The 13,907-nt window shown below is 38.2% G+C and overlaps 1 protein-coding gene and 1 pseudogene across 2 annotated transcripts in view; both read left to right on the top strand.

Annotated features, from left to right (window-relative positions):
• Nucleotides 1–12,811, top strand: part of KCNH5 (potassium voltage-gated channel subfamily H member 5) — a 212,081-nt gene extending 199,270 nt beyond the window's left edge. For both annotated transcript variants that reach the window (XM_014063810.2, XM_087727455.1), the window contains exon 11: nt 11,533–12,811. In XM_014063810.2, coding sequence (XP_013919285.1) covers nt 11,533–12,477 — 945 coding nt within the window. In that variant the 3' untranslated portion in view covers nt 12,478–12,811. The remainder of the gene's footprint in view (nt 1–11,532) is intronic.
• Nucleotides 7,033–9,414, top strand: LOC148049774 (uncharacterized; annotated as a pseudogene).
• Nucleotides 12,812–13,907: the final 1,096 nt, after the last annotated feature.

The following is a 13,907-nucleotide window of genomic DNA, read 5'->3' on the forward strand; positions in this document are numbered from 1 at the left end:
TTATACTATAGCTGAAAATAGGAAGTTCAGAAAGTGCAAATTTTGCCATGAATGCATTATGTATATCATTTGCATATCAGCGTACCAGCTTCCATTTCCAAGCTCTCATCTGCAAAACAGAAGCCTACAGTACAGTGTTAAAATAATTTCTGATTAACATAAAGCGATGTACATCTGAAATGAAAAACAAAATATTGAGACAAAGGAAATATACTTCTTGAAAATCCAGTTAAATCCAGTTAAACACAGCAGCTGTAAATTTATTCATACATCCCTGAAATAAGCTCTACTGAATATTAGAGGACTTATTTTCATAGAATTGCATGATACTAGATTTTGCTAGAGAATTTGATTAAACAAGCTGAGATAATTCTTAGTTCTTATAGTGGCATGCAGATTATAGTATTCCTACATCAGTTCCTACATCCAATATATCACTTTATATATTCTCTGAATTTGTTAGTTGAGTTCTTCCCAGGTCAAATATTTCATAAGAAAATACAGGCATTCCAGAATGCTGATTAAAAATATGAACATTATATAGGTAAGCATATGAGTGTAAAGTTAAGGATGAGTTTAGGGAGACTAGTCGTGATTCTTTTTCTTCATTATGGCTGACAGTTTGTTGTCTGCTGGATTTCTTCCAGCAGGTGAACCGTTGATCTTCGCATCTTTTGCTCTCCACTCATAGCATCTCAACTGTGCCTTCTGCATTGATGTGTGAATGCTTCACAGTATTCTTCTGCCTCTTTTGTTCTTTATTATGCTTTGGATAGTGCCAAACAATTCTCTTCAATCCAATTTAGCTCTGCGAGCCCTGTTATTCTTTACTAAGTCTAACAACACATCAGCAGCAGCCATTTGATATCTACATCCAGTTAATTGCTAGGCAACTTCCAAACCTCCATCCAGTTTTCCTTCCCAGTATTCTGCCATCAGTCTCTCCAGTGGGCATCCAACACCAAGACTTGTCATTTGCAGACTCACCTTTCTTAAGAAAGCAAGTAAACCTTTGATCTTTGAATCTTTTGCCCTCAACTCAGAGCATCCCAACTGTGCCTTCTGTATTGGTGTGTGAATGCTCTGTAGTATCCTTCTTCCTCTTTTGTTCTTTAGCATGCTTCTTTGGATACTGCCACTTGATCTATGAGAATCTCAACTATTACCAAATGTCAGCAAAGCAAACTCAAGCTGTTTAGTTTTTTTTTTAAAAAAATGCCATGAGATCCACCATCATTCAGTTTTATTTAAGAGTCCCTAACTTCTTGTATTTTAAACAATGGATAAATTGAACCAATAGTAGGGGTATAGGGATAAGTCAGGCAAGAAGCCACAATTAAAGGCAGGTTTGTCATAATACCAATTACAATATTACTGAAATACTTTTTCTTACAGTTATTATTGCTCCATGGATGATAAATCCTGATTCAAAAGTGGAATGACTCCCTTGAGTTGAGATCAACTCCTGACAGTTATATTCATGGACAGAATTGGATAGTTTTCTTGCTAGCACTACATAACTGGTTTGTTCTTGCCTTTTTTGGGGATGTCCTACTGATTTCCCAGCATGGAGTGCTGTGCTGGTTTCATGGTTCTTTGTCATATATATATTCCCTGGATTCATCCTTGCTTAGCTTTTGCAACCCGACAAGGTTGATTAAGTATTATCCTCTTTCTGGGCAAATCCTAGGTACTTGGAAAACATTTCTTTTGTGTCAATCTGTGTACAGCAGCAGACAATGAAACTGTGGCATAATTAACCAAATTTTCCTCTCACCGTTCCTAGCCATTTCTAACGCCAGCGGCTCTATATAAAATTGCTTTTTTTTATTCAGCCTCTTCAGCATCTCCCAATAGCATTTTATAATGTTCTCCAATTTTTACAGAAACATAATGAAACAAAATATAACAAGAAAAAAAGAATCCAAACCAGTCCACCAAGCCCATCATTATTGCCTCACTTAATGGCATCATTAGACTTGTTTACTTACTTCTCATATTATTGTTGTTGTTGTTGTTCAGCTTTATAGCTCTGGGCATAGTCATCCCACACACAGTTATCTTTGATTGCATAAAAAGAATTAGATTGCTGATAGTCAAGGCAAAATATGCTGGACCAATATTCTGTCAAATAAAGATTAGAATATTTTTCAGCCACAATGCACACAGATGTAAGGTTTAAAATTGCACACATATCAGCTGCATGGACAGAAGATGTCTGAATTAATTGGTAATTTTTTTTCATTAACCACATAGAAATTCTCCTTTTCACCTCTGACAGGCATGATCAAAAAAATCAAGATGACAGCCATGACAATATAATCAATCCTTCACCAATTTTTAATGCACATAAAAACATTCAGCACTTCTATTGTACCATTACTGTAAGCTGCCCAGAATTGCTTTGAAATGAGATGGGTGGTAAATAAATTTCATAATAAATAAATTGTGATCACCATTTTTCTTTTTATCATCTTCTGTAGATAAACCAGGGTGTGGCACATACATGGCTTGCAATGATGTGGGTAGAACAGAGAACAGAAAAAGTTGTAGCAGCCAAGAATGAAAGTTTTCTATACAATCTTGCACTCACCATTGTAGTTTGACTCTGAAGAGCCGAGGTGGCGCAGTGGTTAAATGCAGCACTGCAGGCTACTTCAGCTGACTGCAGTTCTGCAGTTCGGCTGTTCACATCTCACCGGCTCAGGGTTGACTCAGCCTTCCGTCCTTCCGAGGTGGGTAAAATGAGGACCCGGATTGTTGTTGGGGGCAATATGCTGACTCTGTAAACCGCTTAGAGAGGGCTGAAAGCCCTATGAAGCGGTATATAAGTCTAACTGCTATTGCTATTGCTATTGCTATTGCTAAATAGAGGACTGGAAAATAAGAAGAAGCTTTTATCTTGCTTCTGTGTATGCCTTTGTCAACAACTTTTCCAATTTGGCTTCAGTAAAAATGCTCAACATGGGGATGTGATGAATTTCAACTTTAGCTTATGTAAATCTGATCTCAATCTTATATACATTTTTTTAAAAATGTATCTCTTTCATTTTTTCAATTTTTACATGCTATTTTGAAATCCCCTTATCTTTATTTAAACCAGTATCTAGCAGTTCTGTAACTACATTTCTAAATAATTTTATATAACACATTATGTTTAAGCATTGGTACATTTTGTAAAACTGAAATGCCCAGACCTTTTAAACAGTCCTGCATGCTAACTGTTGATTGATGCTGTACATCAATAATCTGTGTTACATAATGGGGATTACTTATTTTTGTCCAGGAAAGTTAGCATTTCATTTGCAAAAACAAAACCGTGCTCAGTTCACTATTTGAATAATGCATCACAAATGAGGTTTTCTCTCACAACTTGCATTTGCACAGTTTCTTAGCTGGAAACATCTCAACAGAAGTTTCTTTTCAACCAATGTAATTGTACAAATAATGTTTGGGGGAACAGTATCTGTTAAACAATCACCTCTATAATCCTACATGAGATTCTTGTAAAATTACGGGTATTAAAAATGTCCCTCCCTTGCTTTCCTTTACATTCCCCAAGATCACACAGTTGTCCACACTGCATGAAAATGTATTGACCCTTTATGCAAACATTATAAAACTGATGTATATTTCTAATGCAATCATGGTGTTAGAGTGGATAGTGCATGCCACCTTGGCCTACATAGAGCCTATGACACTTAGTTGAAATAAAACTTACAAAGATTTAAACAGAACATATTTAGTTAGAACCACTAATATATGAAATGATAGAATCAATGATAGGTCTTTGATAGGTCCTACACAGGTCTTATTCTAGCACTATACCAGCTAACACAGTATTCAAAACATAGTATATACTTGAGCCTTTATTCTATTTTTGATTCACAAAATCTCTTTCTTATGCCTCTTATTATTTTGATGGCATTTCTTTCAGAAACCATGGCTTCTACGTGCTGCTGGCACAGTGGGGTTCAAGTTGAATTTCTGGTGATATTGATGAGACCTATTGGTAGAGCAAAGATGAATAATTTTTATAGTATCAGGCAATGATGCTTATTCCCCTAAACATCATCCAAGAGATTTGTGAGCAGGAGTGAACTGACTTCTTTTTTTTATTATTATTATTTAAGCCTCAAATGAATAGTTACAAAAGATGGATGACTCAAATGTGTGTTCATTTGCAGACAGAAAATGAAACTAAACCAACATATCCAGCAGCAACTAAAATCATGTGGCCTTTTAAGTAAATTTTTTTCTCCCACAGTTATGGAGTTGTGGGTCCCAAGATTACATTATCAACACAGCAGAAATTGCAATATAATGCTTGTAAATTGTCTACTGAAGAACAATTGAATTTTGGAAATCAATCATGACTGTAATGTTTTAATTGCAAAACCATCTTGATTATAGATCAATTTGTGGACGCCTGTTTGTGTGCAATTAAATTTTTGTAAGACTTAATCTTTAAACCCTTACAAACTGCATAATAAAAAGATGTACTTCAAAGGTTCTCTAGAAATATAGTTTGGAGCTAAAAAGTGGGGTATGTGCTAAATGTTAAGTAAGACCATGTAAGAATGTATGAATTTGGAAAGGAGGACAATCTACTTTGTGTTGTCCTCTTGGGAAGCTTGTCCAAGCCAATTTTTTAAATTATTTTATTTAGAAAAAATATGTCACTGCCCAACTTAGTCATGATGACTCTATAGCTTACGAGAGTAATATCTCAAATACAAGACCCAATGAACCCCATCCCTGGCAACAACAATCAAACTTGATGGGCTCCATACCACTCTGGCATTTTCAGGCCTATTGGCAAAATCACGTGTTCATGGCCTTTTGAAAGAGTACCAAGATAGAGGCCATTCTTATTTCCTTGGGGATGATGAACCACAGGCAAGGAGTCATCACGGAGAAGGTTCTTTTTCTTGGTCCTACAAAATAGACTTCGTTAACATACTCCACCTCACTGCTCTGCTGGGACAAGTAGATTAACTGGGATAAGACAATTCTTCAAATAACCTGGCTCCAAGAAACATAGTTTTGAATTCTGAAGCATGAATGAAAGTATGAGGCTATACTATCCTCAAAGACAACCCAACAAGGACTCGTGCAATTAACTAATCTACCATCAGGTCTGGCATAACAACAGGATCCAAAGAGTTAGTAGACTAAGGCAACTGAAGAATAAGTAAGAATTTTGGAAACAATGATATGGAAAAGTTTATTTGGGGACAGAGAAGTCCCTATGCACATTAAATGACAAAGGGACTGACATAGTAAATGACATATCAGGATCCCACCCACTTATTCATCTCAATTCTTGAAGTCTGAAGTATAGATTTCCAGGTCCCTAATCGTATCCATTTCTTCTTTCCGCAGAGGAAGTATGTCTGCTGCTGAATTATTTTTTTGAAGTACAGAAATAGGTGGTTGGTCAATGGTGGAAGCAGAACAGTCTGTCTACCTTGTTCTAAGGCAATTTTTAAATGCTGACCAACAACTAAACAAAAAGGCTCACCAACAACTAGACAAAAATGCCAAAATATATTTTATGTGCTATGCCAGTTTCTAGAGCTGACTTTCTCTGTTATATCTTTTGTTGTTTTATTATCAGGACTACACTGAGCAGCCCAAATTGAACTCCATTGAACCATCCTGTGTTAGGGACAAGCTGCTTTTTTCACATAGTTCTCACAGGTTATCCAACTTTTGCTTGAAGTGAGACTGGTGCTAGGATGGATTTAAAGTTGAGGTTGAATTAGTTTTCATTTATCTGAGGAAGACATGGTAGTGACTGTAGAACAGATCATCAACTTCTCATATGCAAGAAAAAAGAAGAAAATAAATCAGTTTCTACACTATGATCCTGAACATATTATAGCCATAATTTTCAGTGAGAACATCAGGAATTACTTCAAAGTCTGAACCTCATTGATAGAAGACTGGATAAACTGTGGAATAAACTGAAAAGCTGCACGAGATGAAGAAACAGAAAAAAGCAAACTGGATGTCAGAACAAACCATGGAAATTTCCAAGAAGAGAAGTCAGAAAAGACAAAAAATTTGGGAAGCAACTTGAGAAAGAGTTTCAAAGAGCTGTTAGAGGAGACAAAAAACAGTATTACAACAATATCTATAAAGATATTGAAGATGGAAACAGACAAGTGTTCAACTGAGGAGGAGTTTCCAACCTTGAATTGGTATGCTAAAGGATAGATAGTAACCAATTTAAAGAAGTTCAAAGAAAGATGGAAGGAGTATGCTGAAATACTGTGCATTAGAGAGGCTAATATCCAAGGTATTTTAGAAGGTGTTTCTTATCTACAAGAACCTCTAGCACTAAATGATTACATTAAATCAGCAATTACCAAATCAGAAGGCTATAGGAATTGATGGACTACGAAGTATTGTACAATATCCTTAATTTCACATGCTAGCAAAATAATGTTTACAATAATCCAATGCAGATTACAGCCCTATATGAAAATGAGATGCCAAATGTTTAATCTGGTGTTTAAAAAAAAGAAGAGGAACATGTGACATTATTGCTGATGCATACTGGATAATTGAAAGCCAGAGAACATCAAAAAGAAGACAGCATGTGCTTCATTGATTCCACAAAGGCTTTTTTTATGTGTCAATCACATCAAGCTGTAAAATCCCACAAAATTTCATTGTTGTCATGCGAAACATATAGAAGGGAAGCTACAGTGCTGACAGAACATGGTGAAAAAAACCTGAGTTCAAATTGGCAAAAGAATGAGATAAGTATTCTCTCTCGTATTTATTTAATTTTTATACTGAATATATTAAGGGATGTTGGATTGAAAGAAAATGAACATGGTTTTAAAACTGGAGGAAGAACTATCAATAATGCGCACTATGCTGATGTCACTACTCTGGTAGCCAAAAATGCAAAGGAACTGCAAGCTCTAGTAATAACAATTAACTAGTACAGTGAAAAATGGGATTCGAAGAAAATATAACAAAGACTAAAGTAATGACAAGTACCACAGCCAGCTGACAATGGAGATATTGAAATGGTAGGTGGCTTCTGCCTTTCAGGATCATCCATCAACAGTTAATGAATCCACAGTCAAGTAATCCGTTGTAGGCTAGCATTTGAGAGAGTAGCTTTGAAGGACTTTTGAAAAATATTCAGATGTTGTAATAAGTCAATGCCTACAAAGATCAGAATGGTGTAGCCAATGGTGTTTTCTGTGACATTTTATGGAAGTAAAAGTTAAATAGAAAGACTATTGGTCCTTTTGAACTTTGGTGTTAGAGATGAGTCCTAAGAACACCATGGATACAGGTAGTTCCCCACTTACATCTAGTTGAAAGTTCAAAGTTACAATGTCACTGGGAAAAAAAGGGAATTATAACCATTTTTCACACTTTTAGCTGGTGCAGCATCCCTGGAATCACATGATCAAAATTCGGATGCTTGGCAAGAGACATCAATTGTGACTGTTGCAGTGCCCTGGGTAATGTGATTACCATTTGCGACCTTCTGCTATCCAGAAGTCTTGCATATTTTAAGTGAAAGATATTCTAAAAATCAATGTGTTCTAAGTCAAGAGTTGACTGAAGACCTCTGTGGCAAAAAAAAATCATATTGAATCCATAAAGTAACAGGTGAAGCCTCAGGAAATATTGTTTACTGGCAGATCCTATGCTTGGTTGTGTATCCAAGTGCCTAAAATCTGCTTTTCACAGCTCAAAATAAGCTGAGGACAAGTACTGCTCAATGGCACATATTATCGGTTTGTTCTCCTATTTTATGCTGTGCATTTATGAAGCGGTTATTTTGCAGATCTGTACACTGGAGAAACAAAACAACCACTTCATAAATGCATGGCACAAAATAGAACAAACCCATCAGGACAAGATTAAGCACTCCAACTACTATACATTTAAAAAGGCCACTCTTGAAGACAGCAAAGTTCACATTTTGGACAGAGAAGACTGATGGTTTGAAAGAGGGGTCAGAGCTTATCTATATCTATATTGGATTATAAACCAATTGTAATCTATATTGGATTATAAACCAACCCATCACCCTCCACTTAGAGACATACAATCTACTTTCTACAAGCAGTTTGGTTTCAGGAAAAAAAATGTCCTTTAATTTGCAACTCCTACACTGGAGAAACATTTGGACCACACTACTCGACCAGGATAAAGCAATAGAGACAATTTACATAGACTTTTGCAAAGCCTTTGATTTAGTGGTACATGACAAACTACTGTTAAAACTAAGCTCTTATGGCATTCCAGATCACTGCACAAGTGGAAAGTAACGTTCCTGTCAAACAGGCAACAAGTAGTCAAAATAGGGAGCATCCTATCAAACCAGGCACCAGTTAATAGTGGGGTCCCCCAAGGCAAAATTTTAAGACCCACATTCTTTTTGCTTTACATAAATAACCTATTGCAATCATATAACAAACAGCTGCATCCTCTTTGCTGATGATGTAAAACTATTTAACACCACCAACAATGCTGCTATCCTACAAAGCAACCTTGACTATGTGTCAGAATGATCACGCAATTGGCAACTCCAAATGTCAACTAACAAATGCTCTGACCCACACATTGGCAACAAAAATCAGAACATCAAATACGAGCTGGGTGGATACGACCTTGTAGATGACCCTCACTCTGTAAAGGACCTAGGAATACTCATTTCAAATGATCTAAGCCCCAGAGCTCAATGTAACACTGCCAAAAAGGCACTAAGAGTTGTTAACCTAATCTTGTGAAGCTTCTTCTCTCATAACATTGTACTGCAAACTCGGGCATACAAAACCTTTGCCAGACCAATTCTTGAATACAGCTCATCTGCCTGGAATCCACACTGCATATCAGACATTAATACAATAGAATGGGTCCAGAGATATTTCACAAGACGATTAGTCCACTCCTCTGCTCACAATAGAATCCCTTATGCCACCAGGTTTGAAATTTTGGGCTTGGACAACCTGGAACTACGCCGCCTACAGTCTGACCTAAACATAGTACACAAAATTTTCTGCTACAGTGTCTTACCTGTCAATGACTACTTCAGTTTCAACCTCAATAATACATGGGCAAACAATAGATACAAACTCAAGGTAAACCACTCCAAACTGGATTGCAGAAAAGATGACTTCATCAACAGAGTGGCCAATGTCTGGAATGCTCTACCTAACTCCATTGTTACATCTTCTAAGCCCCACAGCTTGAACCTTAAATTGTCTACTATGGATGTCGCCCCATTCCTAAGAGGTCCGTAAAGGGGGGCAAGCATAAGTGCAACAGCGTACCTGCCATCCCTGTCCTTCTGTCCCCATTTATTTGTATTCATTTCCTTGTTCATGTCCATGTTTATACTTATAACTGTTATCTTGTACATGTTCGACAAACTAAATAAATTAAATAAATAAATATCAAAATTGAACGGTGCTCTCTCAACAAGGAAGAGGGATATGACATCATCTATCTTCAGTCTACAACACAGTCCTTTCAGCAGTTCCAATAAGACTCCACCCATTTACACCACTCAGGTGATCCTGAGGACACAGATAAACCTCCAGGTATCATCAACAACTCTCTAAAAGAATGTAAATGACCAGCAGCCTGCAAGGAATATAAATCCTTCTATTCCCCACCATCCACTCAGAGCTGAAGAAACTTTTTGGATGAGAAGCAAAATGTCTTAAAAAAAAAAAGAAAAAAACTCCAGTTGCCTCTTGAAAAAGGACCTTTGGGACAAGCTTGACCTGGATGACTGAGAATCTCCATAGACATGTAAAATTTGTGCAGTCTCTTTATCCTCTGCTCATTTTCTTAACTCTCCTCAACCTCACCATCATTTTTTTCTAAATTACTTCAATATTTTTGTGTCATGTTATTTTTGTTGATATTATTTTTGCAAACTCTAGCATTGCTGAGTACATGACTGTGTTTTGTAACGTGTCCAGAGCACCAGCTGTAGCAAGAGAGAGAGAGAGTGACATATAATTAAAATTTTTATTAGCTATCCCCTGCAGCTTGGACTACAGAAAACAGCAGTCAAAGGAAGGAAAACGCAGCTCTTAAATGAATATCTGTCTATTCTCTATTTGGGTCATATCAAAGAGATAAAAGCATCAACCTTTTTTTCCTCCTCCTCCTCCTCCCCTTCCCTTTTTCCTCCTCCCCCTCCTCCTCCTTCCCCTCCTCCTCCTTGATAGATTCTAACTGGCATAACTTGAAGTCCTAAATTATTGCGAACAATTGCAGTAACTGCAGGCTGTCATTGTGTCCTTATTATATTTGATATGCTTTCGTTCTTTTATTTAGAACAAAGGCAACTTTGATCACTGAACTGATATTCTGGATTAACTTTCAGCATATCAGATTCCTATCCTACTCATTCATTGTGGTCTCGTCAAAAACACTCTTGCCTTCTGTACAACCTTATTGAAATGCCAATAGATTTAATTGTGAGCAGGGCCTAAAGTCTTACCAGCTTCAGTTATAGTTTCTTCCTGGTAAACCTTTGTAAGGTTGTTTATAATTTCTCTATTTATCATATATCCTTGTATTAAATGGAGGTATTTCATTAGCTTTTGGAATTACTACGGTGAGTTTATTTTGGGCCATGCTCAAGAGAGGTGTAATTATAGTGCACCTGCACCACAACCTATTTACAAAATCTGCTGCAGAATCCTATATGTTTATATTCTTCTGTCTTCATTGGAACTTGTCCCAAATAAATTGATATTTTTCTTGTTACGCTTTTGTGTGAATGTCATCATTAAGGGAAATAAGCTCTAAGTTTCCCCAGGAAAGGTTATAAAATAACAGAGTATGGTGCAGTACATAAAGTTGGGGGGGGGGGGTTATACAGTTATAAACAATGGATAAGCTAAATTTAGATATCCGTCTCCAGCATCCAGTTTGTATTGGTATTGGTATTGGTATTTTATTATTTGTATGCCGCCCTTCTCCGGGAGGTCTCAGGACAGCGAACAATTCAAAGGGGAAAAAGGGGGGAACATAAAAGACAAAATACAAATAATAAAAGTAGGCAACAGTCGCACAACCATACATGTCGAGAGGGGAGGGAACTCATCACCCCCAGGCCTGCCGACAAAGCCAGGTTTTGACGGCTTTTCGGAAGGCCTGGAGAGAGGTGAGGGTCCGAATCCCTGCGGGGAGTTCATTCCAGATTGTGGAATGTGTTGGCCAAATATCTTTAAATTCACTTTCAAGATTTTTTTTTAAAAAAGTAAGGAAGCATTACTCTTATTAAACTTGTAATATATTCATGTTCATGCTGAAAATATATCTCAGTGTTTCTCAACCTTGGCAACTTGAAGATGTCTGGACTTCAACTCCCAGAATTCCCCAGCCAGCATTCGCTGGCTGGGGAATTCTGGGAGTTGAAGTCCGGACATCTTCAAGTTGCCAAGGTTGAGAAACACTGATATAGCTGCTTCACTCACAAAAGTTGATTTCCTTCTTACCACATAACTTGTTTATTTCCCTTCATTCCAGATTATTTTCCGAAAAATCAGTGACGTCAAGAAAGAAGAGGAGGAGCGCCTGCGACAAAAGAACGAAGTGACCTTGAGCATCCCGGTGGACCATCCTGTCAGGAAGCTCTTCCAGAAATTCAAACAGCAGAAGGAAATGCGGAACCAAGGGACGACAATCATTGATCCTGAGAGGAATACCCTCCAGGTAGACACCCGAACCATGCAGAACGGTGCTGCCATCACTGGCACAAGTGTGGTCACGGTATCTCAAATTACACCCATCCAGACATCATTGTCCTATGTGAAAACCAATGAGGTGGTCAAACCAAACAACAGGGATGCCACAGAGCTCAAACCTAATAGCAATGGTGACCCCAAATGTCTCAAAGTTACCAGCCCTGTCAGGATGAAAAACGGCAATGGGAAAGGGTGGCTTCGATTAAAGAACAACATGGCAGGCCAGGAAGAGAAAAAGGAAGAGTGGAATAACGTCACCAAGGCAGAGTCTATGGGGCTGTTGTCAGAGGACCCCAAGAACATTGACTCAGAAAATGTAACAAAAAACCCACTGAGGAAAACAGACTCCTGTGACAGTGGGATCACAAAAAGTGACCTTCGTTTGGACAAAGCTGGGGAGAACCGTAGCCCCCTAGAGCACAGCCCTTGTCAACCAGATACAAAACACCCCTTTTACCCTATCCCAGAACAAGCCTTACAAACTACCCTCCAGGAGATCAAACACGAACTCAAGGAAGATATCCAGCTAATAAGCAGCCGGATGGCCATCCTGGAGAAGCAGGTGGCGGACATTTTAAAAATCTTGTCTGAAAAGAACACATCGCAGACAACATCTTCAAAATCACGTTTATCTCCTCAGCTACCATCACAAATACCTTGTCAGGACATTTTTAGTGTCTCAAGGCCTGTCTCACCTGAATCAGAAAAGGATGAAATTCACTTTTAATATATTCCTATTTTTCTTTGTATACCAAGCGTATGCTGTGAAATGGGCATGCACGCATACTCCTACACAGATATACAAACACATGTCTGTGTGAGAGCTTTTGTAAGAGTTTCTGTTTGTCTGTATAGATACAGACCCAAAGAAAAAGAGATGAATGCAGAGTTGTAGTTTGTGTAGGTGTATATATAAATTATAAATATAAAATATATATTTTCACTTGCATTCAATATGACTTGAACCTGAACAATGGATTTTGATATGTAAATATTGCATGTCCAGCTGGATTCTGGCCTGCCAAAGAAAACAGTTATTAACATAGATATTGCTTGTATAATATGCAGTTGACTGCATGCACACTTTCAATTATTTATAATATCTATTATAAAATAAAAGGATGAATTTTGTTTAAAAAAAAGAGAAAAAGGGCAGTCGTCTTATAATACCTGGATGAAAGGTTTTAAAATTGTTGGTAAAAACAAGAAAGAATCTACTCTAGGAAAATGCTTGCTATTAGTGTTATGTAATCATATCCTCATTCACTGAAATTTGTTTATTTGAAACACAATCTGATGCATCTAAGTCCTATTAAATACAGTGAAATCTGTCCTCGGGTAAGTATGAAGACAACTGTATTACTGGTCACTGTTCCATATATACAGTGTGTGTGTGTGTGTGTGTGTGTGTGTGTGTGTGTGTACGTGTACGTGTACACACACACACACACACACATGGATACTGCATAACAGATTAAAAATTAGATTAGATTTGTTTATTTATAGGCCGCCCTTTTCCCTGAGGGGACTCAGGGCGGCTTACAATCAAAAAAGGAAGGGGAGTGTGGGACAATACAAAAAAAGAAATGTGCACAAAGTAAATTAGACAATAAAACTCAACATTCACTCAGCATTCGGGAGGGGCGAAATAAGATTATCCCCAGGCCTGACGGGTTAGCCAGTTCTTGAGGGCTGTGCGGAAGGCCTGGACGGTGGTGAGGGTACGAATCTCCACGGGGAGATTGTTCCATAGTGTCGGAGCCGCAACTGAGAAGGCTCTCCTCCGAGTAGTCGCCAGTCGGCACTGACTGGCGGATGGAATACGGAGGAGGCCAACTCTATGCGATCTGATGGGACGCAGGGAGGTGATTGGCAGAAGGCGGTCTCTCAAATAGCCAGATCCACTACCATGGAGCGCTTTATAGGTGGTGAGTAGGACCTTGAAGTGCACCCGGAGACCAACAGGTAGCCAGTGCAGCTCACGGAGGATCGGTGTTATGTGGGCGAACCGTGGTGCGCCCACGATCACTCGCGCGGCCGCATTCTGGACTAGCTGTAGTCTTCGGATGCTCTTCAAGGGCAGCCCCATTCCAGCCTAGAGATCACAAGGGCTCGAGTGACTGTTGTGAGGGCCTCCCGATTCAGGTAGGGCCGCAA

The sequence above is a fragment of the Thamnophis sirtalis genome, unplaced genomic scaffold, assembly GCF_051295495.1.
Source record: "Thamnophis sirtalis isolate CommonGarterSnake01/CBP01778 unplaced genomic scaffold, rThaSir2_p1.2 scaffold_1, whole genome shotgun sequence".
NCBI lineage: Eukaryota > Metazoa > Chordata > Lepidosauria > Squamata > Natricidae > Thamnophis > Thamnophis sirtalis.